Source organism: Thunnus albacares, chromosome 6, assembly GCF_914725855.1.
Source record: "Thunnus albacares chromosome 6, fThuAlb1.1, whole genome shotgun sequence".
Classification (NCBI taxonomy): domain Eukaryota; kingdom Metazoa; phylum Chordata; class Actinopteri; order Scombriformes; family Scombridae; genus Thunnus; species Thunnus albacares.
In genome coordinates this window covers 8,551,575-8,571,448 of record NC_058111.1, presented here as the reverse complement: position 1 = coordinate 8,571,448, position 19,874 = coordinate 8,551,575, and the positions used below count along the sequence as shown (strand labels likewise).

At 40.2% G+C, this 19,874-nt stretch overlaps 1 protein-coding gene across 6 annotated transcripts in view; it reads left to right on the top strand.

Annotated features, from left to right (window-relative positions):
* tenm4 (teneurin transmembrane protein 4) overlaps positions 1-19,874 on the top strand; it is a 159,084-nt gene that overhangs the window by 113,111 nt on the left and 26,099 nt on the right. For 3 of the 6 annotated variants that reach the window (XM_044354104.1, XM_044354102.1, XM_044354106.1), the window contains 7 exons: positions 6,465-6,726; positions 8,147-8,414; positions 8,516-8,659; positions 11,258-11,507; positions 11,921-11,941; positions 15,556-15,788; positions 16,647-16,801. In XM_044354104.1, the coding sequence (XP_044210039.1) occupies positions 6,465-6,726; positions 8,147-8,414; positions 8,516-8,659; positions 11,258-11,507; positions 11,921-11,941; positions 15,556-15,788; positions 16,647-16,801 (1,333 nt within the window). The remainder of the gene's footprint in view (positions 1-6,464; positions 6,727-8,146; positions 8,415-8,515; positions 8,660-11,257; positions 11,508-11,920; positions 11,942-15,555; positions 15,789-16,646; positions 16,802-19,874) is intronic. The other 3 variants (XM_044354107.1, XM_044354105.1, XM_044354103.1) reach the window with 1 other exon arrangement.

Here is a 19,874-nt window from a genome sequence, read left to right as displayed (position 1 = left end):
ACTAAAACCTCAGACTGCTTTTCACAGCTTTGGTGGAGTTAAAGAGGACCTATTATGTTCATTTCCAGCTATATATTTTTATTCTGGGACCCCACTAGAGTAGCGTTGCATGATTTACAGTTCAAAAAACTCCTTATTTTTCTTATACTGGCCCTTTATGCAGCCCCTCAGTTCAGCCACTGTCTCTAACAGGCAGTCTTAGCTCCTGTCTCTTTAAGGCCTCCCTCCCAATTAGTCCATTCTGTTCTGATTGGCTAGCTTCCCAGAAGCCTGCCAAGAGGCAGCTGCATCAGAGTCGTGTTAAGTTACGGCCAATGAAAACCCAACATTTCCTGCTTTTACAGCTTCATATTAAAAGCTTTTAAATTACTAAATAACGGGAGACTTTTATTGTGAAGAATTTACAGGAAATTAAATGTTCCTCACTGAATTAGCAGAGCTTCGCTAGCAGCTCTAAAAACCGGTTGACACAGCAACACATGGAGATATTTGGAGCTCTTTATTCAGCGGCTCAGTTAGAAATAATGCAGGGAGGAATAGTACAGATATCACTTGTTTTGTATGTTGCAGTTACCGCAACGGTAAAGCTGCACAGCGGCAAACAGATAGGGAAGGGGGACTTGTATTTTATCTAGCTGATTTCAGCACTAGCTGCACCAACAACCACCAGGTAGCATATGTGAGCAGTCCAGATGCAGTCTCCGTAGGCGGAAGTCACTGCAGTTACACCCACTGAGTGGCAGAAAGACTGAGGGGCGAATTCACACAGAATGGATTGCAGCCGCTGATAGCAGCATGAATTGCACATCATTTGCAACTGCTATCTGCCCCGTCTCAAGGTCTGATTCACAAAAGATTTGTTCTGATGATACAATGGCACAAACACACCCATAAAGTTTTGCAGCTGAGCGCAATTTGCCCCTGTTTTGGTCCTGGCTGAAAAGCCTCAAATTACGTGTCTTTAATTAGCAGAGGTGCTAATTAGAGACATGCAGAGCTCTCCGCAATCACAAACCAACTTTCATGTATTTTGCTTCCTTTACTTCTCTACTATTTTGCATCTATAACATAATCTGCTGAAATGTCCATCAAAACACAGCTATTGATGTGACTCAGGCAGGTCTGAAATATGTTAGATTAATGTATGGATCTTACAATAATGTGAAAAATATTAAAATGGAGATTGTTGATGCAGTAGATGAGTAACTCCACAGTGCTCAAGGAATGTTCAATGACAGGAAGTAAAGTGACTAAACCGTAAACAAAGTGACAGACAGTAAATAAAGTGACTGACAGTACATAAAGTGACTGTGACAGTAATAAAAGTGACTATCATAGTAAGCACAAACAGAGGAGCAGAGCAGAGCTTCAGGCTGGTGGGGGAGGAGAAGAAAACCTGCCAGTGAGTTACCGTGGTAACTGGCCCCGAGGGGAGGGGGGGGCATTCAGTTTCCACAGGGGGACCGGACTTAAAACATGGTTGGAAAAGTATAGTTTTACAGGGTAAAAATGCCAATACCACCATGTGACAATAGAACCCCTCCTCCTTCCCCCCTCAAGACAATGCTTAACAACACGTACTTTATTACAAAAACACATCACAATCTTTTTAACTACACACTTTTAACAGAAAAAGGGTGCACTCCATGTCAGCGACAGAGTGCATCACAGCGTAGCACAAGCCTTTTCTAATACAAACTTAATGAACAAAAACAAGAATGTTGCTGAATCAGCAGTTAAAATAAAAATGTGTAAACTGCATCATTAAGGCAGACAAGCATTATCTGGGAAACATCACATACTCAAACTCACTTGGATACATGGAATTAAATTTAACACCAAATTATGTTAAATGTTTGCCGAATGAAGTAGAGTCTCTTTTTGAGTCATAAGAAATCATAATTTCTCTTTTTGAAGGAGTAGATGTTCACCAGTAAGCCCAGCTCCGTTAACTTTAACAATATGTTAATGGTGGTTTTTCTCTGACAGTAGGATACAGTGGAAGACTTTATCTGATGATATTTAACTACATTGAATTGATTTACTGTTACATATGTTTTGAATGCAGGATTTTTACTTTAATAAAGTTATTTCACAACATGACATTATGAACGTCACAAAAATGATTAAAATACTTTTTCCAATCAATCATTAGTACAGTGACTGTAGGCCAAACTACATAGTAAAAACTAGCACATTTACTAGTGTTTGTTTTGCAGCCTCGTCATCGGTTATTTAAAATGTAAATTAACTTATCAAACAGACTTTTCACAATTCACTCAGTTCTTCTGATAAATTTGGCGTCACGTTTCACGAAGCAGAACACTGATTTAATGAAATCACGTTATTATGACTTTTTTTCTCTTATAGACTCAGTATAAACAAGTCACACAAAAACACAGAAATCATTCAGGCTAGAAAAATGAATACCATACAAAGATAACAACTGGAAATATAAAACTGGCCACCCAGAATATATATCATTCTTGTGAATGTCAATATCAAAATAGCCTTTTTCTCTCTCGCCAGGATGAAGTGACTGACAGGGCTGTAACAAATTGCGAGGGGGCAATTTTTTCATAAAATGAAATGCATTGATTCAACCATGCATTAGCCTCAGATCAAAGAATACATCTATTAATCAGAGCAATCACAAAAACCATTCAAAATTGGGGAGTTGGGATTTCTCACTTAGTGGGAAATCCCATAGAAAAATGGTAATGCTAGCAGACTTAGCATTACACTATTTAACTTAAAACAATTTCTAGATGCATACACAAAATGGTGTTTATGAACCCATAATAACTTTTAAGATGTAACAGGAGCATTACCAAACAAACAGCATGACAAGGGAGCCTTGAATTAAGACATGATGAACATAAAGTGTCTTAACACAACTACAGCATTTATGGGGCTAAGCTACAAGCTCACTGCAGTCAGTCAGTTTCTTCTGCAGTTGCTTCACTTCCAGTGGAGTCAGCAAGCGGAAATACAGACAGTGCCACTCTGCCATAACAACTACGACAGGGAACTCAGCGCTGTGTGTGGAGCAGTTGACCACATAAAGAAATCCATCACGAGCTGACGTCAGCTCGGGCTGAAAGTAGAAAAAACCGAGCATTCAGAGCAGCCTGAAGCTGGTGCTTTTTGCTCACAGGGATTACTTCTACATACATTTACCTCATAATTTGATACTTTGGCCATGTTTAATATGAACATCCAACATCATATATATGACTGAAAATAAGGAAAAGCATAATAGGTCCCTTTTAAAGAAAAATACCAGGGAGTCAAAGGAAGCGTAATACTATCTGTAAATCTTTTTTCTGTTCTGAAATCTGTTCTTTTCTAAATATGTTTTTTGGACTGAATTTCACACACATAAAGCACACACTCGTAACCTCCAATCCTCCTGTATCTCCCACAGTAGTCAGTGCTAGTAAGGCCTTTTGGCAAACCAAGCCCCTCTATCACAGCGCAGCATGAATTGGTGTTTGCTCTCCAAGCCCCACTTCCTCCTGACACTTTTATCAGTCACTGACACTCTAAAGGCCCACATCTTTGCCGCTGGTTTGATCTTGATCATTCTTGCTTCTCTTCAGTCCTTCCATCTTCTTGTCAGTCTCCTTTCCTTCCCTAGTTTTACAAAAATCTCTCATCTCCACCTCATCATCTTCACCTTCCTTGCTTATTTCATCTGCTCTCCCTCCTTTCACGCTCTTCCTCCTCTAATCTCCCACTGCCCTTAAGCCTTTCCTTTCTGGGCACTACTCTTTCACTTATTTCCTGTGCTTTTCTTGAGCCCAGGTCTCATGTCCTTTCCACTGCACTGGCTTCCCTCATCTCTAGCCTTTTCCCATTTGTGCGTGTCCCATTTTTCTTATGCATCACTCAGTTTTTCCTTTGCAAAACTCTATACTCTTTTCTCCCTTCCAGCATATGTGTAAACACTACTCCATCTCCCAGGTTCCCCTGTAAACATGCCCAGTCTCCTGCAACTCCCCTGCAATCACTGTAAACAGGCTCAGTGCAGCGTGAAATCAGAAATGCACCTGTTCAGCCACTTAGAAATGGGAAAGCTGTCTCAACTCATTTTTATTATGTGTTCTTTATTGTCCGAGGGCTTGGTTTTTTAAATTACCCTTTCCACTATCTTGAAAAGTTTTCTGGCCTAAACAAAAGAGGTTAGTTTAGTTTCTTTACAGCTACAGTATGTAGCCATTTTCTGACTGGCTGAGCTTTGAGACAGACCTGCTACCTTTCATGCTTCTTCTCCAATAATGAGTAAAGTGCTGATGTGGATTCCAGATAACTACAGTGTTAGGTGTTTGCAAGAACCTCTATATGAGCCATGATACTGTATATATTGGAAATACAGTGTACTTGTGAATACTCACGAACACTTGGCAGACCCGTGATGACACCGTATAATGACATAGTTCAGACTTCTTCGTTTTCTGTCTGTTTTGTGGTAAATACAGCAGTTGTTTAGTTGACAGTGTTATTTAATTTGAACAACACTAACCATTAATTTTAACTATTAATAAGGCAGTCCTCCTGAAATTACCATACTACTTAACACATCTTTTAAAGTGGAGATTTAGTCCTCACAGGACTCACTCTCAGAACTGGATGGTGCTTTAATTCCAGTCAACACTCTTAATATTTGCATCACTTGTTCAATACTCAAATTCACTTTGATAATTAGTATTCTAATTGCTGTTATAATTTTAACCCTGTTGTGTTGATTATTTCCTGTGTACACAGGACACTAATGTGTTACAGAGTTTGAATAAGAGAATGAAGACATACAATAGTCGAAGGCAGAGTGAATGAGGACTTGAGATCCTAATAAATAATGAACTAATGCCAGTGTACTTTCACCCACTTCAATCATACATAAAGCGCCCACCACAGTCACTATATGAGCATCTATACAGCAATTATTCATGCGTACTTCTTGCTGATTCACTTTAACATTAATGTTGATACAGTTTAGTACATTATAAATATACATTTGCTGAGAAATGATTGGGTATATTTTCTATTGGGCATGCCAAGTTTGTTGGCAGGGTTAACTCTTCTAGCTTGATGCATTCCCTGAGGGCACAAGCAAGCAAGGCTGATGTAGGTAGCTTAATAAGTTTTGTCACATTGCTTAAGGCTGTTGTCATGATTGATAACAGCCAATGAATCCCTTCATCGATTGGCCACACTACCCATGGGTATCTGTCCAGAAGTGTTTTGAGCGTGCGTTGCCAGAACCTGCCAGGTGTCATGCAGACTGACCGGCTGCAGCTGCACAGCTACTGATGGATCAGGGCAGCACAAGGGTATCACTATCACCGCTCCCATCATCTCTGCAGCCTCCGTGCTGCTTGGCAAACTCACTCTTCTCACACCAGCCAAGGGCAAAACACCAAGGGCGGAACAAACCTTTGTTTATCATCACAGCCAATCAGATGTTTACCCTCAAGGGAAGTGAGACTGAGCAGATTATTTATATAGTAGCTTAAACCAGGAGGGAGGTTACCTAATTTAATGGTAGTTATTTTGACAGGCTTCTTTAGCTGTAATTTGGGAAGGATGTTTCCCATGTGAGGATAAGGCCTTGTCCCAGGGGCCTGCAGGTGACCAGGTGCTAATTGGCGCTCAGAGAGAAATTTCCTATACTCTATATTCATTTTATTGTCTCTACTTTCTTTTTATCTGCCTTGTCTGGTTTTATTTTCTTTATGTGGAGCACTATGTAAAATTGTTAAGAAAAGTGCTATTTAAATAAATGTTATTATTTTTATTATTATTAATAAATTACAAGTTACATGACCAGATGCAGAGGCCCTTTAATGCAACAGTAGATAGAATTGCATTGCAGGGCTTTTAGACTGATGTTAGAGTGGACAGTCTTCGTCTACGGGATCGATAGGGAAGTGGCAGCTGCCTCAATCCTGCAGCACAAATCTCTCTCTCACATATATAAATGTGAGCAGAGGAGCAATGCATTACACGAGCATGGGGTAGAAACAGTCATGTCTGGAGTCAAAGACTGCATATGTTATTTTCCATTCTTCAAGTAAAATCTGCAGCTTATGACATTAATTAAGATGTGTGCTTCTGACATTGTTATTCAGCGCATGAACTGCTTCTTCATCTTATTGTACTTTCAGCTTGTGTGGCCCTGAGAGATAGCGCTAAATAGTGAAACGGCGTCTTTTCTTAACAGCAGTCTTTATTTACTAAAACATGAATGTATTACTGTTTAATCTGTTATAACAAATACTTAATTAGTTCATTATATCAACAGTAAATTGTGGCATGGTTTAATCCTCAACACACAGCAGATTACATGCTTTGCTAATGGGAATTTGCACAGTATTTATTTGAAAAATATAGAATTCATCATTCATTCACTGTATGTGAATCAACATTCATCCTCTCTGACATTTTTCACATCTGTGTTTCAGTTTTGACTTGGTGACCAATGGGGGCATAGCCATAGCCCTGCACTTTGAGCGCGCTCCATTTATCACCCAGGAGCATACTCTGTGGTTGCCATGGGGACGCTTCTTTGTCATGGATACCATCGTCATGCGGCATGAGGAGAATGACATCCCTAGCTGTGACCTGAGCAGCTTTACCAGGCCAAGCCCCGTGGTGTCCCCAGCTCCGCTCACTGCATTTGCTGGCTCCTGCACCGAAAGGGGGACCGTCGTACCTGAAATCCAGGTGACTACTCTACAGCCACCCTCGGGTTGTGATATATGTTGGTCTCTCCTCCAAATGATTCATGCCACACATCTGAGAGACTCTGAAGATTATTCATCAAGTACAAGTGTAATAGTAACTCTGGCTCATGGCAGTGCTGTGATTTTATCTCTCTAGTGTAATTGGTCCAAGGAACATGGGCGATTTACAATGTGTATTGTACTGTCTTGCCTGCAGAAGTGATGATGATTACCTCGCGCACAGAAAACAGCCTGGACGTTTTTAATTTCTCCTGGACTGTAGTTTCCTAGGTTAAGCTTACAAGTAGCACTGGAAAATATTTGTATTTATATTTCATACATATGTTTCGATTTCTGTCCATGCATGTGTTGGTGCAAACACACGTTTGCATTGGCTTTTGTGTGCAGCTGAATGTGTGGCTACTGTATGTCTAACAGGCATCTCTGTGCCCTTCTCTAATTACTTTGTCTCCCAGTTTACCTCATAAGATTTATGGCATATCAGTGAATTTAGTGTGCAGTCGAGTCTATTTATAGTAGCCCTGTCTTTGCTATTCCTTGAGCTGTGAGAGCACCATACTGGGACATCATCCAATTTACACTTCTAAAGTCCTCATTCTGATCAATTAACCAGGCATTTCTACACTGTGAACATTTAAAAAGAAACACATAATAATTGACGTGTCCTCTGACCAGTGTTGCTTTGGGTAGCTGGTTTAATTGTTCCACTACATCTTGTGCCGTACTGTGGACAAAGGGGATGAGAAATGACTTAATTAGAGCAGAGAGGAGTTGGTCAACCAAACCAGTGCTGTTGACCCTTGAACCCAAAACTGAACATACAATGTCTGTGCTCCTGACCTACTGTTATATCATCAAGAGGTTACAGGTCTGACCTCAGTGGAAATTTCCCAAGGCCACAACGTTGCCTCTTACTAAAACAACTTTTATTACTCTATATATTATCGTACTATGCATGCTCTGAGTCCAAGGGCACTCCTGTGATGCCATTGTCATATGGATTGCAGGAAAGACTGTTGTCCTAATGAAGGACTAGCTATTATTAAATCAATTATGAAAACTACTCACTGCAGTACATAATGAAGAAATCCTTCATTGGATTCCCTGTAATGCTGGAGTATAATTGTCCTCTTATTGATGTTTCTAATCTCCCCTTGGGTCCATATATTTGGTTGGAGGCAAGACTATGAATAGTATGTGACAAACACTGTAGTGGTCACTGACCAAAGGAATGACATATTGATAATCAGTGAGAAACAGAGGTTATGTGGAGGCATGTTATCAATCCTAACTTAAAGTTTGAAGAAAATAGATTTTTATGCAGTTTAATATTTACAGTTCCTTCCAGCTAGCCCCAGAATGTATGTTTGCTTTTGATAAGCTTTGTTTTTTGTCCATAGTCTCTGCAGGAGGAAGTGCCTATACCAGGGACTGATATGAAACTTGGCTATTTAAGCAGCAGGACCCCAGGTTACAAGTCAATACTGAGGGTTACCCTCACCCATTCCACAATCCCTTTCAACCTGATGAAGGTTCACCTCATGGTGGCTGTTGAAGGCAGGCTGTTCAGAAAGTGGTTTCCTGCATCCCCCAACCTCTCGTATGACTTTGTGTGGGACAAGGCTGACGTCTACAGCCAGAAGGTCTATGGCTTGTCTGAAGCTTTTGGTAAGTGATGAAGTACATATTTTCATTTTGGTTTTTTTTGTTTTTTATCCAGAACACATGTGGTTCACTAATGCTAGTTTTATCTTTGCTTCTTTCCCCAGTATCTGTGGGTTTTGAGTATGAGTCATGTCCAGACCTTATTCTATGGGAGAAGAGGACTGCTGTTCTACAGGGCTACGAAACCACTGCCTCCAAACTGGGCGGATGGACAATAGACAAGCATCATGCTTTAAATATCCAGAGTGGTGAGTCAACTTGTAATCCCTTTTTAAATTTCCTTTTCTCATACACTCATACACTTACACCTACTCACAAGATCATTTTAAACCACAAAAAATTTCAGTTTAATACATAATAAATTTGATTGTTGCATTGTAAACACACACAGATATATATATGTAATATGTAATATGTACATATTAAAAATGTAAACAGAATTATTTTATTTAATTTCCATTGGAGCATCTCATTTAACTGGCAGTTTAATTCCACTGGTTTTATGGCAACTCAGTAATAGACTTTTTCACTTGGGCACATTTTGTGATGTAAGTCATAAGTTTCTCAGTACATATCGCATTTTACACATATCATTCTGAATGAGCCCAAGAGTACAGATAAGTACCACTATGTCAACCCACTACCTCAGATGATGCTTTTAGTGTGACATTGAATTGTCCTTCCAGTCTGCAACATTTTGAGGCTTTTTCAATACACCAATGTCATGTGGCCTCAGATAGATCTGACTTTTTTATTACTTCTGTCCATTTTTAGATGAAGGGGGGTCAATTTTCTTATTGCCAGCAAATTACTCCTGAAAGGCAGGAGTAGGAATGAAGAGAAAAAAACTTTCAGCAGCACCTGTCCAAAGCTAGGCTTCGCAGTCTGTTTGTGTCTGGAAGGGCTCATCAGAAGAGATGAGGCATACTTCTATGAAAAGTGCTCAGGAAGGTGGCACTTTGATCTGTCACACTAAACCTGCTGAGTCTGAAAGTGCTGTCCGGAGGAGGGAGAGAGTTACTACTTGCCCCCTCCCTACCCTCTCCACCTTCACTGCCAGTTCTTCCGCCCCATCCCCCAGCCTTTTGGCATCTCCATGTCTTGTTCATGCCCAGCATTTTTAGAATCATCCCTAATTTAATTGCTGTCAGTCTGCTATTCCCAGCAGCAGCAGTCCCTAAGATTAAATCACGTCCCAGGAAGGGATGCTTGGCTGATCTTTTCTGATAGACCAAATGTTGTGCTGCTCAAAGAACTCAGGTCACCAAGTATCATCAGAAACAGAAAAACTACAGCAGACATGCAGATGTTGGATTTCAAATATGATTACATTGATTGGGCTGCAGGAACATCTTTACATTTACATATTTGAGTATTTTCCAAGAGTATATTGGCAATGAAAAATAGTGTGCATGTGCGTGTGGGTGTGCATCTTAATGCCTGTACATAACACTGTATGTACACATGGGGCTCTATTTTTGTTCCTGCACAAGGCTGGTGGAGGTAAGGCCATTTGTAATCGGGGCAAGTCAATTTTTTGTGATTGTGCCTGTGTTGTAATTTTCTAGCTCCAAGAGATTCTACTTGTGCCAAGGGCTTTTTGGTCCCCATTTTGGCGTGAAATTGAGCCTGTGTTTCCATCTGTTAAGACCACCTCTTATTGCAAACACATGCGCACGGAGCAATTTTCATGGCTTCAGTTGGTGCACATACTGACCCTTTCACAATCCCATCAGCTTCTTATCTCTGTTTTGACTTTTGTGTCTTCCATTTTCACATAAAAATGTCAGCTAATATACATTTCAAACTGCAATAAGCAATTTTGGACCACTGTTCAAGATCATTGGAATAGTCTCAGCTTACCAGGTTCCTACTGGGTAAAATGCTAGTGCACAGTTGCCTACTTAACTATCCAACAGAAACAGAGCAATATGAGTATCCCATTTGAATCCTTTTGCTTACCAGCTATTAACTGCATTACATATTATTACACACACCTCAAACAACATGAGTATCTTAATTACTCAATAAAACATTCTGACATGGAGTTTGCCAACATATTTATTGAGCCCACCAGTCTTAACTGCTATTCTGTACAGATTCAAAGTTTGTATACACATTACTGGCTCTAGGAGGTGTCATGAGCTCCCTCAAAAATTCAGCAACATTTTTTATTTCCAACTCCAAACACTATTTCTTCTGAATAATCAAATAATAATTTCTGTTTTGTAAACAGGATTAATTGGGAGCAGTTAGCTAATGCATAAATGTAAACCGCATAAACAATTTGAAGTGGTGGAATTATTATATGCATGTAAACATTTCTAATATAAGTAATTGGGTGCAACCTTTTTAATCACTGTGGTAAAAAAAAGTACAGTCAACAGGCACTGATAATGGTAATACACTTTATTTTTTTAACTACTAACCGCATGAATATTCATGTAAAGTAGGTTGTGGACATCAGTAGACTTGGACAGGAATTATAAGGTGTCCTAAACAGTAAATTTAACATGAAACGAGGCATCATCTGCCCTCAGTAACACATTTTTGGTGTTGTATAGTCATTATTGGGCTGTTGTGTAATTATTTGTTTATTTCTAAAAGTTTTTTTGTTTTTTTCGGGAGAAGATGGCCTGGACCCTTCTCAGTTCATTAGGAAACACTGCTGCTTTCAAAGAGGATTAAAGAAGCTGATTTAACTGCCTGTTGTTTAAGCCCACCTCTGGTTACCAGGATTGCAAGAATTAACCACAATAACCATTAATATAGCCCAGAGTCCTCAAACTCTCCTAAACCAAAACAGGTTGCAGGTGTTACTTGTTTCTTTACTGTGTCCTCATCAGGTATTCTTCACATGGGCAATGGGGAGAACGTCTTCATCTCCCAGCAGCCTCCAGTAATCGGCAGTGTGATGGGGAACGGGCGCAGGCGCAGCATCTCCTGCCCCAGCTGTAATGGCCTTGCTGACGGAAATAAGCTGCTGGCCCCTGTGGCTCTGGCCTGTGGCTCAGATGGAAGTCTGTACGTGGGCGATTTCAACTATGTGAGGAGGATTTTCACCACAGGGAATGTCACCAGCGTCCTGGAGCTCAGGTAACCATGGAGTAACCTACCAATACTCACTCAGGACTATGAGCTCAGATGGGCCTGTACACAGGTCATAAACCAAGGAGGTCGATTGAGATAGACAGAAATGCCCTAAAGGCCCAGGATTGATGGTCCTGCCTCTCTCATTCACCTGTATCAGCTGGAGTTTGGCCCTGATAGGGCCTGAAGAGGAGGTAATGGGGTCTTAACAGAAGACATTCCAGGAAAAGATTAATTTCTTTGTTAATATCAGTACAGACAGGTTCGAGTAGATAATAAAGTACATTTTTTGTTATTATTCTCTTTCAATTAATTCCGTCTACTAACAACTGTTTTTAAATTCTATCCTCTAACAACTAACATTTCCTCTTCTCTCTCCTCCTCTCTCACCTTCTGCTGCTTTTGGCATACACTGACAGAAATAAAGACTTCAGGCATAGGTAAGCTGTACGGTATTTGCTTAGATTAATATAGGTACAGTCCATATACTTGATTTTGAAGTGAACTTTTGAGCCTATTTCAGACTTGCACTTGAAAGCAAAAGGAAGATCATATCTTGAAATACTGGCTGTCTGTTTAATTTTTATCTTCCCAAAGCTGTAGATTTAATGATTTATTAACTGTGTGTCCTAGGCTCACTTAATCTCTGGATTTATTGCCTTGACAGTATGTTTGAATCTGTATGTGTGATTGCAAATTCTGTCTGAAAAGAAAGCAGCTGATTGTTTGCTCAGTAGATGCTGCACTTTTCCTCAGGGTTGATATAAGGAGTCAAATGACATTGTCCAATATGCTACAAATGATATTATTGCCTTAAACTATTATGTGAATTAAATTCAACTATTATTATTCTTTGCAATATATTCATTTAATTAAAAATGGTTGTGGAATTGCCATCTGACAAGGAATCTAAACATTTCAAAGTCAGATATAGAACATTGTATTGCCAGTTTGTTGGGTACACCTGACTACTGTACATCCATTGCAGTCCAATATAACAATATTGTGGGAAACCCAACCTTTTTGAAGTGTGTATAATTTTCAGTTTTGTGTTAGAGAAGTATTAATTCAATTCTACAGACCTTTGGGGACTGTAGTTAATGCTGCTTTGTATGTATTGCATATATTGAATAGTAATAGGTGCTTTGATTATTTATCTTAACACCTTTCCATATTATAAAATACAGTTTGACAGAACTGCATACTACAGTCTCAAAAATGACCACATAATTTACTCACATAGTCACACCTTTCTTACAATGTCAGGAGAAACACTGAATGTGATAAGTTTCATAAATGTTGGATGCACATAGATGTGCCTAATAAAACGTATATATTTTATCAATGGCTAAAGATACAAAGATCACATTTTCCATGGCAGGTGGTGGCCCGGGAAATCTCTGTGTGCTGTCTTTAGATACCATGTCTCATGTATTGGGCCATTGATTGATTTTCTATCAGAGGGTCATGACTTCAGCCGGGGAACATGTGGTCAAACAGAGAATGAAAAGCCAAGTCATTCTGGTCACTGACCCCTACAGCCAGAATGTCCACATTAACAAAACACTCAGAAGCTCTCTACTGCCTTTTCTGTCTCTGCAAGAATCTTTTACCAGTATTTATGTCTCAAATATCTTTGTGCAAATCAAAAATTACACAAATGTTAGGACAATCCTGTACACGAACACACACGGCCATATACACACACACACACACACACACACACCACACATGCGTTTGCCAGAGCAAGCCTAACGTGAAAGCTCTGTATCTCTGGTCTCAGTACTCCAAACACATCTGCATATTAAAAAGGAGATTTATTCAGGAAAACACAGCATGTGTCAGTATAAAACGGGTGGCTGCCTCCTGTTCATGTGTGAGCTAGCGATAGGACTGGGAGGTGGGTGATCTCACTGCAATGTTCATTGACCCCCTTCTAAGGATGTCCCCCATCCACTATAGCCAAGCTCCCTCCATTACCGCGCCAGCATGCAGCAAAATCCAATTATCTTCTACAAACTAGATGTTGTCAGTGAATATAGATGGAGTATATGGCCATAGCTCAAGGTCAGGGAATAACACCTCATAGTTTCAAACACTAAGGGAGACCAACAGTGTTCTACATGCAACTGGGAGCTGATAAGGTATCTGCTGATTGCACATGGCAGATAGAATGCAAAGTAGAGTCCAGTTATTGAGGGTTGCTACTGACCTACTCCACGACAGCAGTCATTTTTCTAAGCCACTCGGATGTACCTGGAATGTTCTGTAGACCAACATATCAGTCAACTTGGTCAGTGGGCTGATTGTGACATGTGCGCCTGGGGTTTGCTGCAGTGTCCTGTCATCACTGATTCATTGAAGGTCAATTGTCATTTAAAATTATGTACAGGAGTTGACAATTCCACAGACCCACTGGTCTTTCTTGTTGTTGTATTATAAAAATATAAGCTTTGGCACTGTCACGCCAACCATAAGCCCTAAAAGAACCCTGAAGGTTATTGTTGAGATTCTGTCTTAATCCACTTTGAATGACACCCTGCTGACAGGTTTCTCCATAATGCTTATCAGGTCTGGCAGAATTGTGATGTATCCTGCCCTGATAACTCTGGTCATCTTTAAGGTGACACTAGCCACTACATTACTAAACTGGTTATGATTTGCTTGTGTTTCTCCAACACTCAAAAATCCCAATGATATTCAATTTACAATGATTCAATTCAACTGCAAAAAGTAGCAAATGATCCCATTTGAAAACCTGGAACCCATAAATGTTTTGCATTTTTGCTTGGATTACTCGATTTAAAAATAAATTGTCAAAAGTGTTTTTGTGAAATTTTCTAAAGATCAACCAGTCAACTAATAGAACTGGTTGAAAGGGATTACCTGGGGCACCTAAAGAGAAAAGGCATCTGGTCCAAATACTATGCATGTTATTTATGAGATCAAAGAAAAGCCAGTCAAATCTGCAGTTTCAAAATCAGTTCTGCCTATAGTCTTTAGCATTCATTAGTGTGTAGTACCATTGGGTGCAGATGCTCTGCCATGCTGCCTTGCTTTGATTTTAGTAATATGTTCATTATAAGCAAGAGCAGAGTTTTTTATGGAAACCATCCTCTCTTCCACTTCATTGGTGCTTCTATAGGTTCATCTACAGTCATCTTTGTCTTCTGATACCTTTCCTGAACGGAGTATGCCATTAGATTGTATGTATCCCACCACAGCAGGATTGGTTATATTTGGTTCTATTGTCTGTCTGTCAGGTTGAGCAACCTCCTGTGGATATGAATGATTACTTTGTTGACTGGGTTGGGAATTTAATAAGATATTTTTCTATGCTGGAATCTCTGCCTGATGAATGCATAATGTGTTTAGATTGTTGTTTCAGCTATGCATTTGTGTTTCTCAAAAAATGTCCCAAGGGAAACAGGAAACGTACTTTGTTTGTAGTTCTTCTAGCAATAACCATGCTACTACTATAGACTCTGTGGTTTTTTATAATGTTGTTTTCAGATGATATCACACAGAATTCATGGGTCAGGGATGGGGTAGTAATTAGGATTTCTGTCAAAAGATCCAATGTACCCCAATGACTAAATCCCTCTACACCCTTGTTTCCCTTTGTCTTGCCAGCACTGTATTCCCTTCAGCAGTACTATTGTTTCAATTATTTGAAAGAAACTAGAGATCACTATCTCAACATATGCAGTATTTTCATATACTGTATGTCTACTGTGTATATGTCTACACACAAATGGAGTTTCCACTGTCTTTTGACAGCGGGGAATTCTAACTAAGCTGACTGTATTGTACATGAGTTCTAAGCTCCACCATTATGTCATGTTTAATTTCATTCTGTTTTTCCATGTTTAATCTCATTCTATTTTTCTTTTTCCATGTCCTTGGTTTAAACTGTAATTTTGTCCAATTGACTCTCTAAATGGCTTTTGAATCCATGTTAATTGTATTACACAATGTTTCTTATTGAAACCACTGTAGCCCTTCCAGCTTTATTGACTTGGGCTTCTTACTCTTTTTTTTTCCCTTCTCTCAGCAACAGCCCTGCTCATAAGTACTACCTGGCCACCAGTGCAGTGAACGGTGCTGTGTACCTCTCGGACACCAGCAGCAGGAAGGTGTTTAAGGTGAAATCCTTGAATGTTGTGAAAGATGTAGCCAAGAATCTGGAGCTGATAGCAGGCACTGGTGACCAGTGTCTCCCATATGACGACACTCGCTGCGGGGATGGAGGAAAGGCTGTTGAGGCCACTCTCACTAACCCTAGAGGTACATGGATGTTATTATAACCAATGTAGTGTGTAGTTTTTCAAATCAGTTGAGGATAATGTTTCCTCTTTTCTCTCATAAAAACCAATTCATCTTTTCAAGTAGACTAGATTGCTGGATAGTTGAAATACAGTAGTCCCATAGGCTAGATCAATACTCTTCAGTTCTCACACATAATCTTCTCTTCTCTTGCCTCTCTCACTAACTACATATAGCTCACCAGTGTTATTTTAAAACTGAATTTATTTCTCAAAGCACGCCTTCCCATGTGTTTATTTGGTGTCTTCTTTTTCTTGTTGCTTCCATATTTGGATAATGCATTAGTCATTAGATCACATGCTTGCTTTTTGTCCTCCACTGGGATGGCATTGTGATTCATATGTGCTGAAATAAGACTCAAGCCCCACTGAAATGTGTATGTATAGTTCAGGTTTACATAGAAAACAGAAATTTTGCTCCATCTGCTGTAGACTTGACGTTACAAGCTGCTGAAATATTGTGTCAGACCCTGAGGTAATACAGAAATACAGAGGTGTGAATAGCTTAGCTAAGGTTAGTTTTCTTCGCTTTATTGTTGTCTGAGGTAGAGAGAGCAAGAAACAAAAGAGACAAATGAGAACTGCATTGATGGAACACTCCTCATCCTTTTAATGTTTCTGTTGTTGTCCATTATTGATTAAAAATCAGTCCTAGCAGTTTTCAGTTTTCATTGCTGTGATTAGTCATACATTTTCATTGCAGTGAATAGACCTTAATTGTTATTTAGTGGTGTCCTGTCATCGCATTAAGTCACAGATAAACAAAATAATTAATGGCTATTTTCCCTCTCCTGTCCATTGGGTTACTTTTTATCTACAGGCATTACGGTGGATAAGTACGGTGTAATCTTCTTTGTGGATGGGACCATGATTCGCAGGATTGATCAGAATGGAATCATCTCTACTCTTCTGGGATTCAATGACCTGACCTCTGCCCGACCTCTCAGCTGCGATGCTGTGATGGACATCTCTCAGGTATGACCTCTCTGACCTGCGCAGCTGGCGTGTGATTTTCTGTCTCTCAACCTATACCAGTCTCCTTGACTGACCCCGGTCTCCAGGATGCTTACATCTCTATGTAAGCTTTTGGTTCTGTAGCTTCCTAGCCTGGATTCATGGGCATTCAGTTTAGTTTTGATCTACATATTCTTATTGGCTGAATGATGCCAGTTTTTAGATTCACAGGATTTGCAAAGGATAGTAAGGTAAAGGAAGGCAGTTAGAGCCTGTAGGCATTGCACACTACCAGTTTGCAGACTGAATACTGTTCACATAAACCCACATCAGTAAAGTCTTTGTACCTATTTCCACTGATGACGGAAATAGTTCCATTCAGATCTATCACCTGCAGAAACTGCTTAAACCTGAGGTGGCACTGTAGTTCTGGGAGCTTCCATGTCTGTGTCAGCCACACAGCTGAAATGCTGAGAGCCGTTGACCTATAGCTGTAGGGGGATGACGAGGATGACCTATAACCTCACGGGCTCTCGATTCGCACACACATGTTCACTGATGCACGCAAACACATGTACATATACACACACACATACATACCCGACCGCTACACCAGACATATCCCCCAGGCAAGGGCACTTCACTGAGGTCACATCACTCTCTAACTCAACGGCCTCCCTTTGGATGTGACAAGAAAGACTTTTTGCATACTCTGCCAGACTTTATATGGCTGTTTTCCCCACGTTACAATTTTCAGCCCAAGACGTCAGGGGTTGTTTTGCCATACTTGCCATGGCCAATAATCCAATAAAATGCAATTATGTACTGTGAGTGTGTGTGTGTGTGTGTGTGTGTGTGTGTGTGTGTGTTGTGTGCTGTCTACAGTATCTATAATTGTTATGGTTTTACTCCCATAAAAAGAGCATTTCTGGGCTTAAATGATAAAATGTGGTTGATGTGTAAGTCCTGCTCCATGTGCATGCACTAGTTTGTTTCTTGTCCCATTGTGTTTGTTATTGAATATGATTAGCAAAAAGGTCCTGAGGGGACCTCAGATGCCAGTAGAGAGAAGCTTTCTGTGTATGTGAAATGATGTATTCAGAGGAGGGAGCAAAGCCTCCAGCTGCCCATTTCCAGCCCCAGGGGAACTCCATCGCCCTCATGACCCCCGCTTACTGCTGCTCTCCCCCTAAAACACACACACACAGAAACACAAGAGCCTATAGATGCTCACCATCCCAGCTCCACAGCAGCGAGGACACAGGCAGACTGACTGCAGCTCCACAACGATGACAAATCGCACAAGCACTGCCAGAGACACTCAGACAGTAAAAAGCATCCATTAAAAATTCATCCAGGGCACATAGCTTCCTACTTCAAGCACTCCCCAACCCCTCACTTAGGACCAGAGTTTCTCTGGAGAAGGCTCATCTCAGCGGTCATTACTTTGCTGTTCCTCACCTGTTTCAGGCAAAATATCATGTCAAATGTCTCTCTCTTCTCTGATGAGGTCATTGATATCTTGCCATGCCATCTGTGCAGGGAGCGTACTACAGAAAATTTCACTCTTAATTTGATATGCAGCTCCGTAACCTTTCTTTCTTTTAACTTTTTATTACCATGCAAAAGGACACGATTTTGACCTCGTTCAAGAATCTTTTAATTTGTTTATACCAAGGTCTTACGTCCTTGCTGTTTCAGAAATATGTTCCATTTTCTGTTTAAAGTCTTGAAAATCTTCTCTGCATCCCCTGCTGAGTTCAAACTTAAATAGAGGGAAACCATGTCTTAAAACAAGATCACTTGAACATATTTCAAGGGTGTTAGCAGCTTCAGAAAGCTTTATCAAGGCTCTGACTGTGACATTCAATTCAAATCTGAGAGGGACTTCAAATAATGACATATTACTCTTCTTCAGACAGGCATCATGCTGGTATGAGGAAAGAGTGAAGAGATTGCTAATGGAAAATGTCATTACAGTTCTAATACAAGTTCAAATAAATATAAAAATAGTTTTGTGTCGTGTTGGTGCAAATCCATGGCTCGCTTCTTCGACTGATGAGCGCATTTTGGGTTTTTTGCTGGTGGTGGCTCTGTCAGACAGGCACCACTGACAGCTGCCCCGCTGTATAAAGGGGAGGGTATGATCGGGTTACAGCATATGGGACAGCAGCTCGGGAAATATCCCCTCATCATTCAGAGTGGCGTGAAAACCTCCTTACAGGCAGCTCCCTCGAGCCACTCCACACTCTGGCTCATGAAATATTTAACCACCAGTGTTGACAAGAAATAGGTTTTAAGAAATTGAAAGTCTCCCCTTCATTTCCCCAGTAAATGCATTTTCTGCTCACTGAAAGACGACATGTATCCACTGCCAGTCCCCTGTTTGTTGTATGTATCCAAAGATATGCCTTATTATATAAACCACCTCCGTTTTGTGGGGGATGATGGGAGGTTCATGGGATGTGAGCTGTGTGTGACGCTCAGATTTGTTTTTCAATCAAAGGTGTGCAGCAAAATAATAAGAAAATAAGAAAATACATGCAAAGGGCAGAGACTCTGTAGATACATACACTGCCTCATACTTCTAGTGGGTCATAAGTGATGATTGGGAGGGATTATTTTTGTATGAGTTTATACATTTTTCAGTTTTTTTAGGAAAATCCTGCACAGTATACCTTTTAATATTATGTGTCTAAGAGATCCCCCTGGGATCATAAGTGAGAGGGGGCAAGGGGAGACTGGTAAATTGGATGAATCCAATCATTCCAATTTGTAAAAAGCCTGATACATTGTTAGCAGAACAATAAGTCATAATTTAGGAGGCCAGAGGCAGGCTAGGCTTTCATTTTGTAAGTGTGCTCTGGTTTCTTTTCAAGGACTTATGCAATCTGTCGTCATTACAAAATTAATAACCCAAAGCAAGGAAAACACTGACTCGGAAAAGGTGAAGGCTGCAGAAGCCCAGTCCTTACGTGTCCGCAGCTCTCATGATCAATTGCAGTGCGCTTTTTTGCAGTTAATCTGATCATTTGAATTATCTCTCCTCGTTCTGCCTTTCCTCAACACTATTGTTATTATCTTTGATCTTATA